The sequence below is a fragment of the Coregonus lavaretus genome (genome assembly GCF_964263955.1).
Source record: "Coregonus lavaretus genome assembly, chromosome: 29".
In the NCBI taxonomy this organism is placed as follows: Eukaryota; Metazoa; Chordata; class Actinopteri; order Salmoniformes; family Salmonidae; genus Coregonus; species Coregonus lavaretus.
In genome coordinates this window covers 4,495,208-4,512,336 of record NC_140016.1, presented here as the reverse complement: position 1 = coordinate 4,512,336, position 17,129 = coordinate 4,495,208, and the positions used below count along the sequence as shown (strand labels likewise).

At 45.1% G+C, this 17,129-nt stretch overlaps 1 protein-coding gene across 1 annotated transcript in view; it reads left to right on the top strand.

Moving 5' to 3' along the window:
- Window positions 1-17,129, top strand: part of LOC311105189 (protocadherin Fat 2-like) — a gene marked incomplete at its 5' end in the record, with an annotated part of 66,973 nt that overhangs the window by 44,944 nt on the left and 4,900 nt on the right. Inside the window, 6 exons of the mRNA XM_084147245.1 lie at window positions 153-993; window positions 1,693-1,850; window positions 9,586-10,084; window positions 11,660-11,813; window positions 14,450-14,549; window positions 15,223-15,670. Of these exons, the coding sequence (XP_084003371.1) occupies window positions 153-993; window positions 1,693-1,850; window positions 9,586-10,084; window positions 11,660-11,813; window positions 14,450-14,549; window positions 15,223-15,670 (2,200 nt within the window). The remainder of the gene's footprint in view (window positions 1-152; window positions 994-1,692; window positions 1,851-9,585; window positions 10,085-11,659; window positions 11,814-14,449; window positions 14,550-15,222; window positions 15,671-17,129) is intronic.

Here is a 17,129-nt window from a genome sequence, read left to right as displayed (position 1 = left end):
CATATTTACCTGGTTGTAATCGGTTTACCTGAAGTCTATACATGCCCACTGGTTATTTGGGATGTCAAAATGGAGTCAAACTATATACATACACAGTACTAGCAGATACTGACATTTGATAATGTATGTTTCTATTCATGTCCTTACCTTAGGTGACAGACACCGGTCACCCTCCTCTCTCCTCCATCTGCGTGGTGAAAATCAACGTCACTGAGCAGAGCAAGTACCCTCCTTCTGTGATGCCCCTGGAAGTCTTCATCACCACTACAGGAGACAGCTTCTCCAACCGAGTCATAGGCAAGCTCCATGCCTCCGACCAGGACCTGCACGACATCCTATACTACAAGCTGGTCTCGGAGTCTCCCGATGGGGGAGACCCAGGGCCGAGCTCAGGCCCCTCTGGAGGCCTCTCCAGGTTCTCTGTGGACCTGGTGGATGGGAAGATCTGGGCCGACGAAGACCTGAAACCTGGTCTCTACTCCCTCAATGTCAGCGTCTCCGATGGGAAGTTCAGCGTGTGGGCCGGGGTGAAGGTCCATGTGTGGAAACCCACCCAGCAGGCCCTGGACGCAGGGCTCACTCTGCAGCTGGTCGGGCTTTCCCCAGAGGAGTTCCTGGGGGACTACTGGAGAGGCCTCCAGAGGAGCCTCAGCACAGCCCTGGGTATAGCCAGGCAAGACCTCCATCTGGTGAGCCTACAGCAGCAACCCAACTCCCTGGTCCTGGAGGTTCTGCTGCTATGGAGGCCGCATGGTGGAACTGTAGAACCGTTACCAACCAACCGGCTGGCGGGGATCATCGCTGACATAGAAGACTCGTTGGGACTGAGTGTTCTCAGGGTGCGTCATAATGGGTGTCTAGGGACAGAATGCCCTCCTAGAGGATGCAGGAACTCAGTCCAGATGAGAGGGGAGAGGCTGAGCCACTACGCCACAGCCAGGGCCGGCTTCATCACCCCACAACACACCTGGGAGAGTGTCTGCTCCTGCAACGGTAGGTGTAACGGAGGTGGTTTGGTGGCTCGTCAAGGTTACTTATCAAGCTTGAGTGAGACGTGCCTGAGATGTGAAGAATTGCATTAGCTCTCCAAGTCAATGCCTAGGCTTTGGTATAGTGGGCTAAGGCACACTTTTTTTAGCACACAGTAGACCTGGGTTTGAACCCTATCTGTCAAATAGGCTCCTACCTCTCTAGGATCTCAGTAGGTACCTGAAGTCACCCCCTTCATGATCTAACTCACCTCACATTCCTATGGGGATTAACTGGGTGCAGAAGGCAGCTAGGGGCCTCCAGGATAGTACTAGTGATTATCTGCTTGTTGTGGGTCTTCTGTTGTCTGCCTGGCAGACATATTTAGTGGAGGTATTCCATTGAGGTTATCACCTCCTTTATTTAGACTATTCTGGCTAAACCCAAAGCCTCAACAAACCAAATATCTCCAGGAAAGCGCCATGGGAGATCTGAGGTTGAAATAAAAAATACACAAGGGGAATCTGGGGGATTTTGTATGAACATTTGTATGAACATGAAATTCTGTTTGATCAAGTAGATTTGATAATTTTTTAATTCCTAATTTGACGGCCGGATAGTCATCCAAAATGTTTTGAATACTAGGCCTACATGTTAATTAGACATGTTCTTGATTAAATCACACAAATCGTATTTATAATTTACGCTGTTTTTCAACTTCAGAGTCCGCTGTGAGTTTTGACGGGAATGGCTATCTGAAATACCTGTACCCGACGGAGGAGGAGGAGAATCCGAACTTCCGTCTCTCTCTGCGCATCAAGACCGTCCAGCAACAAGGCATTGTCATGAATACCAATGCAACCAACTGGGGGACCTTGAAGGTGTTGTAAAGCTCACATGCATTAATTATTATCAGAGATGAAGAAACACACATTTTTATTTGCTTTTTGCAGTCTCTCGTAGCTCATTCAATCAGTTCAATTTTGATTTACAGCCCATTTTACATCAGTGCTCTACAGTCTCATGCATACAATTGTACATTGTAATGCACTGCGTTATTATCAGAGATCATAAAAGCAACATATTCCTTTTCCTTGGCAGGCCCGCTGTACTGTAGCAAATAGTGTTTACATATGCCCTAATCTAAATGCCTGATTGCATATCAGAGGGCTGTGTTTATCCGGAAGAGAACGTTTCATTGTGGATTCCAGGCTCAATCACACTGGTCTCTTATCACATCAGTCACTCTGCTGGCTTTGTCTGTGTCAGTTGATCAATGGAACTTTTTAACTGATCCAACCGTGTTGTGGTGAGGGCTGTCTCCATCTCCATGTCCCCGTTTCCATCAGTTCTTTCATAGCCTGGTCCCAGATCTGTTTTCTGCCTTGACAAACTCAATACTCTGAGTTTAAATAAAAAAAGGACCAGCACATTCTTCAGACCCTTCTGGAATTTAAATTTAGTTGAATACTTAAGTTTAAGAGTTGGCAAGACATCACAAAAAACAGATCTGGTACGTAGGCTAATTGTTGCTGGGGTTTGGAATGTTGAGCTAGAGTCAGCTTAGTGCTGATGTAGGTTTACCACAAAGTTTAAAGGGAATATTAAATGATTGTATATTTTGATGAGAGGGATAAAGGATCCTCAGTGCTCAGATGAAACTCTTTGACCTGCACTTGAAATACACGCAATAGATAGAATATTACGTTTGTTCACGCTTTTCCATGCTTAGGCCTACCTCTGTGTTTTACATTCCTGGCACATGGGGCTTTTTTATTGTAAGAAAATAGCTTCAAAAGGAATTGCTAAACATGGTTATCCAAGAATGTAGTTTTTCTTTTCCGTTTCGTTCCTCCTCCTTTACTTCACAGCGGCTTCGTCAGAAGATACCGACACGATTTATGTGTTTCCCTTGAGAGTTAGGCTTCACCGCACCTTGAACAAATTCTTATCAATTCTCAAATCTCATCAATATTCTGAACTAAAATAAAAGGGGAGTGTCCATCCTTCAGAAATGTCTGAAATGGAAATGAAGTTTAGGACCTGCTGTACTCACCGATCACCGGCTAAATCTTTTTCATTAATTCCACATCTTTTAAGTAAATTACCTTTGAAATGGAATTGATTTTGCCAATTTGAACAAAACCGCCTGTGGAGAAAGAAGAAAAGGGGACTTGTCAGTTAAACCCCCTAAAGCCTTTAACAATAGTGACAGCTTAGATCTATTATTATCAAGGAGAAGCGTGCTAGAAAGACACGTTAAAGAAGCAGATAGTCTTTAATGCTACTAGTCATAGTGGCTGTAGAGGACACCCTCTGATCATAAACACCTCCCGCGGGGAGCTAGCCCACCTCCAGGGCCCATAGGGCTCTGGTAGAAAGTAGTGCACTAAATAGGGAGTAGGGAAGTGGGTTCAATTTGGGACGCAGTTGGTGTACACAATGAATTAGATTTTTCCCTAACTGGAGTTGATTCCCGTCAGGTCCGTCTGGTACAGTCTGTACATCAGGCAGTAAGTAGCTGTACGTCAGGCAGTAAGTAGCTGTATGTCAGGCAGTCCGTAGCTGTACGTCAGGCAGTAAGTAGCTGTACGTCAGGCAGTAAGTAGCTGTATGTCAGGCAGTCCGTAGCTGTACGTCAGGCAGTAAGTAGCTGTACGTCAGGCAGTAAGTAGCTGTATGTCAGGCAGTAAGTAGCTGTACATCAGGCAGTCCGTAGCTGTACGTCAGGCAGTAAGTAGCTGTACGTCAGGCAGTAAGTAGCTGTACGTCAGGCAGTAAGTAGCTGTACGTCAGGCAGTAAGTAGCTGTACGTCAGGCAGTAAGTAGCTGTACGTCAGGCAGTCCGTATTTGTACGTCAGGCAGTAAGTAGCTGTACGTCAGGCAGTAAGTAGCTGTACGTCAGGCAGTAAGTAGCTGTACGTCAGGCAGTAAGTAGCTGTACGTCAGGCAGTCCGTAGCTGTACGTCAGGCAGTCCGTATTTGTACGTCAGGCAGTCTGTAGCTGTACGTCAGGCAGTAAGTAGCTGTACGTCAGGCAGTAAGTAGCTGTACGTCAGGCAGTAAGTAGCTGTACGTCAGGCAGTAAGTAGCTGTACGTCAGGCAGTAAGTAGCTGTAAGTCAGGCAGTAAGTAGCTGTATGTCAGGCAGTAAGTAGCTGTATGTCAGGCAGTCCGTATTTGTACGTCAGGCAGTCCGTAGCTGTACGTCAGGCAGTAAGTAGCTGTACGTCAGGCAGTAAGTAGCTGTACGTCAGGCAGTAAGTAGCTGTACGTCAGGCAGTCTGTAGCTGTACGTCAGGCAGTAAGTAGCTGTACGTCAGGCAGTAAGTAGCTGTACGTCAGGCAGTAAGTAGCTGTACGTCAGGCAGTAAGTAGCTGTACGTCAGGCAGTCCGTAGCTGTACGTCAGGCAGTCTGTAGCTGTACGTCAGGCAGTAAGTAGCTGTACGTCAGGCAGTAAGTAGCTGTACGTCAGGCAGTAAGTAGCTGTACGTCAGGCAGTAAGTAGCTGTACGTCAGGCAGTAAGTAGCTGTACGTCAGGCAGTAAGTAGCTGTACGTCAGGCAGTAAGTAGCTGTACGTCAGGCAGTCCGTATTTGTACGTCAGGCTGTCCGTAGCTGTACGTCAGGCAGTAAGTAGCTGTACGTCAGGCAGTAAGTAGCTCTACGTCAGGCAGTAAGTAGCTGTACGTCAGGCAGTAAGTAGCTGTACGTCAGGCAGTAAGTAGCTGTACGTCAGGCAGTAACTAGCTGTACGTCAGAGAGCCCTGTGTGGCTTTGGGTTGGTACCAGACTTGGGTAAAATGCATATGTCAAATTACTTTCAAATACTTTGCTGCGATTGATTTAGTTTGCCCGGTAGGCCTACAACTGAACCAATGGAATAGTCACAAAAGCAAAGCTAACTCTAACATGCTGACCACACTGCTCGCATTACGTGCGCGAGCGTTGCAAAATAAATGTATACATACATGTTATTCAATCATTGCATCCAAACTGTTTGCGCGCATCAAGGATCGTCTGCGTAGCCAGGCGCTAAAATAGAACTTGGTTCTATTTGTGACGCTTGACGGGCTGCAAGTCCCGCCTATCCCATCTCCTCATTGGTTTTTAGGAGCATATATCCACGTGGGTGAATGAAAGATGAACTGAGGTCCACACTCCAGCCCAGTTGGTGGTGGTAATGCACCTTAAAGTTGGTTGCCAACCGCCATATAAAGACCAAAGAAGAAGACGAAGAAGCCTGAAGGAGGAGAGATTACTAGAAACGAACTCGGTTTACCCTTTTATCTGTGGATTAATTGTTGGAGTAGAGGACCTTGTGCATTTCAGGTAAAATAACAACCCAATGTTTATATCCCAGGACAAATTAGCTAGCAACAGCAAGCTAGCTAGCTAAATTGCCATGAATGTTTAATGCTTTTCGACCTGTCCCCAAATTAATATAGTTGTTTCAGAGTTCATTTTGATATTTCAACCTACGTGTCCTGATCGCGTCTGGTGTGGATGGACAAAATCAACATGCGCACGCCCGTTCTAGTCAGCATGTAAGCTTAATCAAGCACTCCTCAAATACGCTCTAATACATGTATAACTATTTGACAAGGCTTATGTATGTGTGCCTTCTTAAAAGTTAATTTGTGGAATTTCTTTACTTCTTAATGCGTTTGAGCCAATCAGTTGTGTTGTGACAAGGTAGGGGGGGGTATACAGAAGATAGCCCTATTTGGTAAAAGACCAAGTCCATATTATGGCAAGAACAGCTCAAATAAGCAAAGAGAAACGACAGTCCATCATTACTTTAGGACATGAAGGTCAGTCAATACGGAACATTTCAAGAACTTTGAACGTTTCTTCAAGTGCAGTCGCAAAAACCATCAAGCGATATGATGAAACTGGCTCTCATGAGGACCGCCACAGGAATGGAAGACCCAGAGTTACCTCTGCTGCAGAGGATAAGTTCATTAGAGTTACCAGCCTCAGAAATTGCAGCCCAAATAAAAGACACATCTCAACATCAACTGTTCAGAGGAGACTATGTGAATCAGGCCTTCATGGTCGAATTGCTGCAAAGATACCACTACTAACGGACACCAATAAGAAGAAGAGACTTGCTTGGGCCAAGAAACACGAGCAATGGAAATTAGACTGGTGGAAATGTGTCCTTTGGTCTGGAGTCCATCCGGCGTGTCTTTGTGAGGCGCGATGTGGGTGAACGGATGATCTCTGCATGTCTATTTCCCACCGTAAAGCATGGAAGAGGAGGTGTTATGGTGTGGGGGTGCTTTGCTGGTGACACTATCTGTGATTTATTTAGAATTCAAGGCACACTTAACAGCATGGCTACCACAGCATTCTGCAGCGATACGCCATCCCATCTGGTTTGGGCTTAGTGGAACTATCATTTGTTTTTCAACAGGACAATGACCCAACACACCTCCAGGCTGTGTAAGGGCTATTTTACCAAGAAGGAGAGTGATGGAGTGCTGCATCAGATGTCCTGGTCCCCACAATCCCCCGACCTCAAACCAATTGAGATGGTTTGGGATGAGTCGGACCGCAGAGTGAAGGAAAACCAGCCAACCAGTGCTCAAAATATGTGGGAACTCCTTCAAGACTGTTGGAAAATAGTTCCAGGTGAAGCTGGTTGAGAGAATGCCAAGAGTGTGCAAAGCTGTCATCAAGGCAAAGGGTGGCTTTTTGAAGAATCTCAAATATAAAATATATTTAGATTTCTTTAACACTTTTCTGGTTACTACATGATTCCATATGTGTTATTTCATAATTTTGATGTCTTCAATATTATTCTTCAATGTAGAAAATAGTAAAAACAAAGAAAAACCCTGGAATGAATAGGTGTCCAAACTTTTGACTGGTACTGTAAGTATTCAGACCCTTTGCTATGAGACTTGAAATTGAGTATAGGTGCCTCCTGTTTCCATTGATCATCCTTGAGATGTTTCTACAACTTGATTGGAGTTCACCTGTGGTAAATTCAATTGATTGGACATGATTTGGAAAGACACACACCTGTCTATATAAGGTCCAACAGTTGACAGTGCATGTCAGAGCAAAAACCAAGCCATGAGGTCGAAAGAAATGTCCGTAGAGCTCCGAGACAGGATTGTGTCGAGGCACAGATCTGGGGAGCAAGGGCCTTGGTCAGGGAGGTGACCAAGAAACCGATGGTCACGCTGACAGAGCTCCAGAGTTCGTCTGTGGAGATGGGAAAAGCTTCCAGAAGGACAACCCATTCTGCAGCACTCCACCAATCAGGCCTTTATGGTAGAGTGGCCAGACGGAAGACACTCCTCAGTAAATGGCAGATAACAGCCTGCTTGGAGTTTGCCAAAAGGCACCTAAAGGACTCTCAGACCATGAGAAACAAGATTCTCTGGTCTGATGAAACCGAGATTGAACTCTTTGGCCTGAATGCCAAGCGTCACGTCTGGAGAAAACCTGGCACCATCCCTACGGTGAAGCATGTTGGTGGCAGCATCATGCTGTGGGGATGTTTTTCAGCGTCAGGACTGGAAGACTTGTCAAGATAGAGGGAAAGAACGGAGCAAAGTACAGAGAGATCCTTGATGAAAACCTGCTCCAGAGCGCTCAGGACCTCAGACTGGGGCGACGGTTCACCTTCCAACAGGACAACAACCCTAAGCACACAGCCAAGACAACGCAGGAGTGGTTTCGGGACAAGTCTCTGAATGTCCTTGAGTGGCCCAGCCAGAGCCCGGACATGAACCTGACATGAACCTGTTCGAACATCTCTGGAGAGACCTGAAAATAGCTGTGCAGCGACGCTCCCCATCCAACCTGACAGAGTTTGAGAGGATCTGCAGAGAAGAATGGGAGAAACTCCCCAAATACAGGTGTGCCAAGCCTGTAGCGTCATACTCAAGAAGTCTCAAGCCTGCAATCGCTGCCAAAGGTGCTTCAACAAAGGACTGAGTAAAGGGTCTGAATACTCATGTCAATGTGATATTTCAGTATTTTTGTACAACTTATTTGCAACAATTTCTAAAAACCTATTTTTGCTTTGTCATTATAGGCTATTGTGTGTAGATTAATGAGGAAACCTTTTTTTTTATTTTGCAAAAGAAGCCACGAGAAAGAATGTGTTTCTTATTTAAAAAAATCTCCCCAATTTCGTGATATCCAATTGCGATCCAATTACAATCTTGTCTCATCGCTGCAACTCCCCAAAGGGCTCGGGGCGAGGCAAAGGTCGAGTCATGCGTCCCCCAAAACATGACCCGCCAAACCGCGTATCTTAACACCCACCCGCTTAACCCAGAAGCCAGCCGCACCAATGTTTCGGAGGAAACACACCGAAGTCAGCCTGCAGGTGCCCAGCCCGCCACAAGGAGTCGCTAGAGCGCCCCCGGCCAAACCCTCCCCTAGCCCGGACGATGCTGAGCCAATTTTGTGCCGCCCTATGGGACTCCCGGTCACAGCCGGTAGTGACACAGCCTGGGATCAAACCCGGGTCTGTAGTGATGCCTCAAGCATTGCGATGCAGTACTTTAGACCGCTGCGCCACTCGGGAAGCCCCGAAAGATACATGTTTCAATGCATGCCACCGGAACTGTTGGAGATGGCGATAATGTCGGGTTGGAACAGCTGAGATGGCGATAATATCGGGTTGGAACAGCTGAGATGGCGATAATATCAGGTTGGAACAGCTGAGATGGTGATAATGTCGGGTTGGAACAGCTGAGATGGCGATAATGTCGGGTTGGAACAGCTGAGATGGCGATAATGTCGGGTTGGAACAGCTGAGATGGTGATAATGTCGCGTTGGAACAGCTGAGATGGCAATAATGTCGGGTTGGAACAGCTGAGATGGCGATAATGTCGGGTTGGAACAGCTGAGATGGCGATAATGTCGGGTTGGAACAGCTGAGAGGGCGATAATGTCGGGTTGGAACAGCTGAGATGGCGATAATGTCGGGTTGGAACAGCTGAGATGGCGATAATGTCGGGTTGGAACAGCTGAGATGGCGATAATGTCGGGTTGGAACAGCTGAGATGGCGATAATGTCGGGTTGGAACAGCTGAGATGGCGATAATGTCGGGTTGGAACAGCTGAGATGGCGATAATATCGGGTTGGAACAGCTGAGATGGCGATAATGTCGGGTTGGATGATGCCGTGGAGGGTCTTGATGTTTGAAATGACCTTGCATTCCAAAACTAAAGGTTGAAGGAGTTGCTTCCACCAGTTCTCGGAAGAACTGATGCTTCTCTAACTACTTTCAGCCCACAAACCACTTCACATTACATCATCCATGGTGAAGAAACTAAGAGATGTACTCTTCCCACACAATATTAACAAGCTGCCTGTCTTCTTAATCCGCAGGTCAATAAAAAATGCAACCCCTAAAATCAAATGTTGTGTTCCACAGGGATGGATTCTTAGACCTCTATTATTTCCAGTTTACACAAATGATCTGCCAAATGCATCAAACTACATTGTGGCTGATGCGTTGTGTTCTCTTCCACTGTCTCTATACAAGTTTACCAACAGTGAACACTGTTCTATTATCTTTCACAGCTGATGGATAGTTGTACCAGCGTGTATATGAACAGTGTTCTATTATCTTTCACAGCTGATGGGTGGAGAGTTGAGGTTCATGTACCTTTGTGGCAACACGCTCCCGGGTTCCCTGCGTATCCACACAGCCCCGGTGGTGTCAGACGGGCGGTGGCACCACGTCCTTCTGGAGGTCAACGGCACCATCCTCAGACTCACCCTGGACCACATTCACTCAGCCCAGATCGTCCTCTCTGAACCCTGCCATCTGATGCAGCCCCATGGGACTCTGATCCTCGCTGGCCCTCCTAGCCCTGGTTCTTCTCCCACCACCACCACCTCTAGAGAAACCCAGGCCAGGACCCAGACCCAGGCACAAGGCTTGGCAGGCTGCCTGGACGGTATGGAGCTGAATGGGGAGCCCATCAGGACAGCGGAGGATAAGGATTGGAATGGGCCTGGGAGGAGGAGGGTGTTTGGGGTCTACCAGTGCTGCGTCAACCAGGTCAGGATGAACAGCTGTGCCAGTAACCCCTGTCTGAATGGAGGAACCTGTGAGGAGGAATCAAATGGAGGTCAGTTTCGTAACCATGGCATACTGTATCACTCCCCAATAGTGTCAACCTCTACAAACAACACAAATAGCATACTGTAAGCCTCTACCCACAACACAAATAGCATACTGTAAGCCTCTACCCACAACACAAATAGCATACTGTAAGCCTCTACCCACAAAACAAATAGCATACTGTAAGCCTCTACTCACAACATTCAAGGTCAGGGTTAAGTTAACCGTGTCAGCAACTCATGATTTGTGCGGTAATGAAGTCACCGGTATCACATGGTAAAGGTATGTAATCATATAGTATAGTGTAGGGGGTGAGAGAGAGGACAACGTTTCATCCTCACATCTGGACGTGTTTACCATTGTATCATACACTTAATGAAACTTCAAGCTATATGGAACAGGAAATGCAAAGGATTCTCTCTAAGGAAGTTCGGAGGCCTGTGTTTACCATTCTGCCCAATACATTGCAATCCAAATATTTTAAAAATGTAGAGGAAATGTTCTCAAATGTTTTGCAATGTCATTGTGAGATTTTGGGGCTCTGTGAACCATAATCTATTCTCTCTGCTTTGGTGAGGTGGATATGAAGGCAAACAACAGGCTGTGAATAATATGCTGTGTGTTGGGAACAACATGTAGTATGTGAATAATATGCTGTGTGTTGGGAACAACATGTAGTATGTGAATAATTTGCTGCGTGTTGGGAACAACATGTAGTATGTGAATAATTTGCTGCGTGTTGGGAACAACATGTAGTATGTGAATAATATGCTGCGTGTTGGGAACAACATGTAGTATGTGAATAATATGCTGCGTGTTGGGAACAACATGTAGTATGTGAATAATATGCTGTGTGTTGGGAACAACATGTAGTATGTGAATAATATGCTGCGTGTTGGGAACAACATGTAGTATGTGAATAATATGCTGCGTGTTGGGAACAACATGTAGTATGTGAATAATATGCTGCGTGTTGGGAACAACATGTAGTATGTGAATAATATGCTGCGTGTTGGGAACAACATGTAGTATGTGTATAATATGCTGCGTGTTGGGAACAACACGTAGCATGTGAATAATATGCTGTTTATTGCGAACAACACGTAGCAACAAAGCCTACAGGTTTAGAGAAAATGTCAGTGTTGTTTATTGATATTTGTTCTGAGATGTACCTATAGTATACTTATGCTACATTGTCTAGCATCCCTTCAACAACAACTGATTTTTCCCTCTGCGAGGGTGGACATTCAATCACCAATATGAGAATACAGTGTTCAACAAACTACAGTGTCTGAACAGATTGGAGGTGTCCTATAGTCTATAAAATATTATCACAATTGTTCTTCAGGGAAGTTCAAATAGAGTAATTAACCAGGCCCCACGACAACTGGATGTAACCAAACTTTCTTTACAAAACTCTCTACCCTATATTCCACTTTTTGAAATAGTTTGCATCCTATCCTTCATTAGAATCCCTCTGCTGTTACTAAGAGAGTAAGATAACTTTCATGGAGTTCTAGAACTTTGACCATCTTCAGTAGGCTGATCGCGCTTCCTGTTTATATGTTTGTTTACCCTCCAGGGTTCCGCTGCAGCTGTCCAGAGCCATTCCATGGTCCCCGCTGTGAGCTGGACAACAACCCCTGTGTCTCACAGCCCTGCGCCCACGGTGGGGTGTGCATGCCAAAGAGTCAAGGTTACATCTGCAACTGCCAACTGCATATGACTGGAAGCAGGTGTGCCTATCTCTCACATAGCTATCCCTCCCATTCCTGCAGCCTCCGTACTAACACACTGTTAGTTTTCCCCCCCACACACTGCTCCGATGACGATTAATGTTCACATGTTTAGGACAAAAAGGCCCACACAATATTCTGCTCCTAATACCACCTTTTATTAATGATGGTGTTCACGTTTCTCTTTAAGATCTCCCCACCTACCATATAGTACAGTTGTTCTGATTCTTTAAGATCTCCCCACCTACCATATAGTACAGTTGTTCTGATTCTTTAAGACCTCCCCACCTACCATATAGTACAGTTGTTCTGATTCTTTAAGACCTCCCCACCTACCATATAGTACAGTTGTTCTGATTCTTTAAGATCTCCCCACCTACCATATAGTACAGTTGTTCTGATTCTTTAAGATCTCCCCACCTACCATATAGTACAGTTGTTCTGATTCTTTAAGATCTCCCCACCTACCATATAGTACAGTTGTTCTGATTCTTTAAGACCTCCCCACCTACCATATAGTACAGTTGTTCTGATTCTTTAAGACCTCCCCACCTACCATATAGTACAGTTGTTCTGATTCTTTAAGACCTCCCCACCTACCATATAGTACAGTTGTTCTGATTCTTTAAGATCTCCCCACCTACCATATAGTACAGTTGTTCTGATTCTTTAAGATCTCCCCACCTACCATATAGTACAGTTGTTCTGATTCTTTAAGATCTCCCCACCTACCATATAGTACAGTTGTTCTGATTCTTTAAGACCTCCCCACCTACCATATAGTACAGTTGTTCTGATTCTTTAAGACCTCCCCACCTACCATATAGTACAGTTGTTCTGATTCTTTAAGACCTCCCCACCTACCATATAGTACAGTTGTTCTGATTCTTTAAGATCTCTCCACCTACCATATAGTACAGTTGTTCTGATTCTTTAAGATCTCCCCACCTACCATATAGTACAGTTGTTCTGATTCTTTAAGATCTCCCCACCTACCATATAGTACAGTTGTTCTGATTCTTTAAGATCTCCCCACCTACCATATAGTACAGTTGTTCTGATTCTTTAAGATCTCCCCACCTACCATATAGTACAGTTGTTCTGATTCTTTAAGACCTCCCCACCTACCATATAGTACAGTTGTTCTGATTCTTTAAGATCTCCCCACCTACCATATAGTACAGTTGTTCTGATTCTTTAAGATCTCCCCACCTACCATATAGTACAGTTGTTCTGATTCTTTAAGACCTCCCCACCTACCATATAGTACAGTTGTTCTGATTCTTTAAGATCTCCCCACCTACCATATAGTACAGTTGTTCTGATTCTTTAAGATCTCCCCACCTACCATATAGTACAGTTGTTCTGATTCTTTAAGATCTCCCCACCTACCATATAGTACAGTTGTTCTGATTCTTTAAGATCTCCCCACCTACCATATAGTACAGTTGTTCTGATTCTTTAAGATCTCCCCACCTACCATATAGTACAGTTGTTCTGATTCTTTAAGACCTCCCCACCTACCATATAGTACAGTTGTTCTGATTCTTTAAGACCTCCCCACCTACCATATAGTACAGTTGTTCTGATTCTTTAAGATCTCCCCACCTACCATATAGTACAGTTGTTCTGATTCTTTAAGATCTCCCCACCTACCATATAGTACAGTTGTTCTGATTCTTTAAGACCTCCCCACCTACCATATAGTACAGTTGTTCTGATTCTTTAAGACCTCCCCACCTACCATATAGTACAGTTGTTCTGATTCTTTAAGATCTCCCCACCTACCATATAGTACAGTTGTTCTGATTCTTTAAGATCTCCCCACCTACCATATAGTACAGTTGTTCTGATTCTTTAAGACCTCCCCACCTACCATATAGTACAGTTGTTCTGATTCTTTAAGACCTCCCCACCTACCATATAGTACAGTTGTTCTGATTCTTTAAGATCTCCCCACCTACCATATAGTACAGTTGTTCTGATTCTTTAAGATCTCCCCACCTACCATATAGTACAGTTGTTCTGATTCTTTAAGACCTCCCCACCTACCATATAGTACAGTTGTTCTGATTCTTTAAGACCTCCCCACCTACCATATAGTACAGTTGTTCTGATTCTTTAAGATCTCCCCACCTACCATATAGTACAGTTGTTCTGATTCTTTAAGATCTCCCCACCTACCATATAGTACAGTTGTTCTGATTCTTTAAGACCTCCCCACCTACCATATAGTACAGTTGTTCTGATTCTTTAAGACCTCCCCACCTACCATATAGTACAGTTGTTCTGATTCTTTAAGACCTCCCCACCTACCATATAGTACAGTTGTTCTGATTCTTTAAGACCTCCCCACCTACCATATAGTACAGTTGTTCTGATTCTTTAAGATCTCCCCACCTACCATATAGTACAGTTGTTCTGAGTCATGGAAAATGTTATTCGTGCTGTAATCCAAGTCGGATTGGCTCAGGGGCTGGAGAATAGCATTTTGTACATTTCAATGTCCCCAAACTGATTCAGCCTAAATCTGTTGCTTGTCCTCCTTCCTTCCTTGAGTGAATTATACTGAAAACAAAAAGCCTCCTTTCCGTTCTCTGCAAGATAATGGACAATAAAGTATTCTTCTTCTTTAGGTGTCAGAGCCTAATCGACGGATGCTCCCCCAACCCGTGTCCAGGGGGGTACGACTGTACCTTCTCTGGGGGCTCCATCCACTGCGACCCTCTGCCCCAGGTATTGTACCATGCTAAACTACAGTACCCGTAACACTCTGTGTAACATATTTGGTTTATATTTTATATAATATATTTTATATTTTATATATTTTATATTTGTCCTCCCGAGTGGCGCAGTGGTCTAAGGCGCTGCATCGCAGTGCTAGCTGTGCCACTAGAGATCCTGGTTCGAATCCAGGCTCTGTTGTAGCCGACCGGCAGACCCATGGGGCGGCGCACAATTGGCCCAGCGTCGTCCAGGGTAGGGGAGGGAATGGCCGGCAGGGAGGTAGCTCAGTTGGTAGAGCATGGTGTTTGCAACGCCAGGGTTGTGGGTTCGATTCCAGTATAAAAAATAAAAATGTATGCACTAACTGTAAGTCGCTTTGGATAACAGCGTCTGCTAAAATGTTTAAGTAGGAGTAGGGTGAAGTTGCCCTAGATGCTGATCTTGGGTCAGTTTAGCATTTTCCCCACAAATGGTAAAGGTTAGGATTGGGGGAGGGGAGGCTGATCCTAGACCTGTACCTACAGGAAACTTCACCCCTGGAGGGCCGGCTTCAGGCATAAATGACAAAAGCGGTCACTTAGGGCCCCCGGCCTCTAGGGGGCCCAAAACCCAAACAAATCTCTCTCTTAGCTGGCCCTGAGTAAAGCTAACCAAAAGGTGTCCTGTCTCCTCATCAATACAGGTGTCCGCCGGGCTGGGCTACATCGAGATAGTGGAGATCTGTGCCAGCTTGACGGGGGTTTTCTTCCTGGTCGGTGTCTTCGTCTGCGTCCGCAAACGCTATGTCCAACAGAAGAAGAAGCCTGTCTGTGTTCAGGACTCCAACGGTTACTTCCAACCCAGTCTGGCCAAATCCATGATGGCCAACACTCCAAAAGTCAGCCCAATAGAGATGAACACGCTGATGGGTTCTGGTAACGACCTGGATAACATACACAGTCCCTTCAGATCTCTGAGGCCTTGCAGCCAGATAGACGTGGGGCTGGGGTCCCAGGTAAGCCTAAGGGCTGGGAACCAGAAGCCACAAGGGCCTGTGGTGTGTAGTGTGGCCCCCAACCTCCCACCTCCACCTTCATCCAGATCTGACAATGAGTCCAACAGGAAACACCACTGGGATCAGGACTATGAAGGTGAGTTAATTGAATAAACGTTCATAATCCCCAGAGGGGAACTTGGAGTAGATACTTTAAGATAACTGTCTGAGTTTTTACTTTACTGACAACTGTGGTAAAAGCTGTGGTGATAACTGTGGTAATAGCTGTGGTAAAAGCTGTGGTGATAACTGTGGTAATAGCTGTGGTAAAAGCTGTGGTGATAACTGTGGTAATAGCTGTGGTAAAAGCTGTGGTGATAACTGTGGTAATAGCTGTGGTAAAAGCTGTGGTAGTAGCTGTGGTGATAACTGTGGTAATAGCTGTGGTAAAAGCTGTGGTGATAACTGTGGTGATAGCTGTGGTAAAAGCTGTGGTGATAACTGTGGTAATAGCTGTGGTAAAAGCTGTGGTGATAACTGTGGTAATAGCTGTGGTAAAAGCTGTGGTGATAACTGTGGTAATAGCTGTGGTAAAAGCTGTGGTGATAACTGTGGTAATAGCTGTGGTAAAAGCTGTGGTGATAACTGTGGTAATAGCTGTGGTAAAAGCTGTGGTGATAACTGTGGTAATAGCTGTGGTAAAAGCTGTGGTGATAACTGTGGTAATAGCTGTGGTAAAAGCTGTGGTGATAACTGTGGTAATAGCTGTGGTAAAAGCTGTGGTGATAACTGTGGTAATGGCTGTGGTAAAAGCTGTGGTGATAACTGTGGTAATAGCTGTGGTAAAAGCTGTGGTGATAACTGTGGTAATAGCTGTGGTAAAAGCTGTGGTAGTAGCTGTGGTGATAACTGTGGTAATAGCTGTGGTAAAAGCTGTGGTGATAACTGTGGTGATAACTGTGGTAAAAGCTGTGGTAGTAGCTGTGGTGATAACTGTGGTAATAGCTGTGGTAAAAGCTGTGGTGATAACTGTGGTAATGGCTGTGGTAAAAGCTGTGGTGATAACTGTGGTAATAGCTGTGGTAAAAGCTGTGGTAGTAGCTGTGGTGATAACTGTGGTAATAGCTGTGGTAAAAGCTGTGGTGATAACTGTGGTAGTAGTTTACTCGACCTGCCGGGCCTGTCTTCACTTTATCCAACAACAAGTGACCGCATTTCATTGACGTGACCGATGAGACACCCAAGAGGTAAAGTGTCTGAAGGTGAATGATCTGGAGATGAGGAGGATATAGCAAAGCATTATACATATTATCCTCCTTCTCACTTTGTCCTTTAGATCAACATAATGGAGGTTACTCATCCATACATGAATGTAATCCATGATCAGTTGTGAAACATACAGAGCATGTGGTGGTGAGCAATAGTCTGGTCAGGCAGGCAGTTCCTGCAGACGATAAGTGTCATGGTGTTGAATTTTAATAGGTTTTTCATCACTCAAAGGTTATAACACCTTACCTATAATGAGATTTAGGACTTTTATAAAACGACAAGGACACTTTGAACATTAGTATGAAGATCCTCTTAAAGGCGATTATACTGAAGGACTATAGTGAATG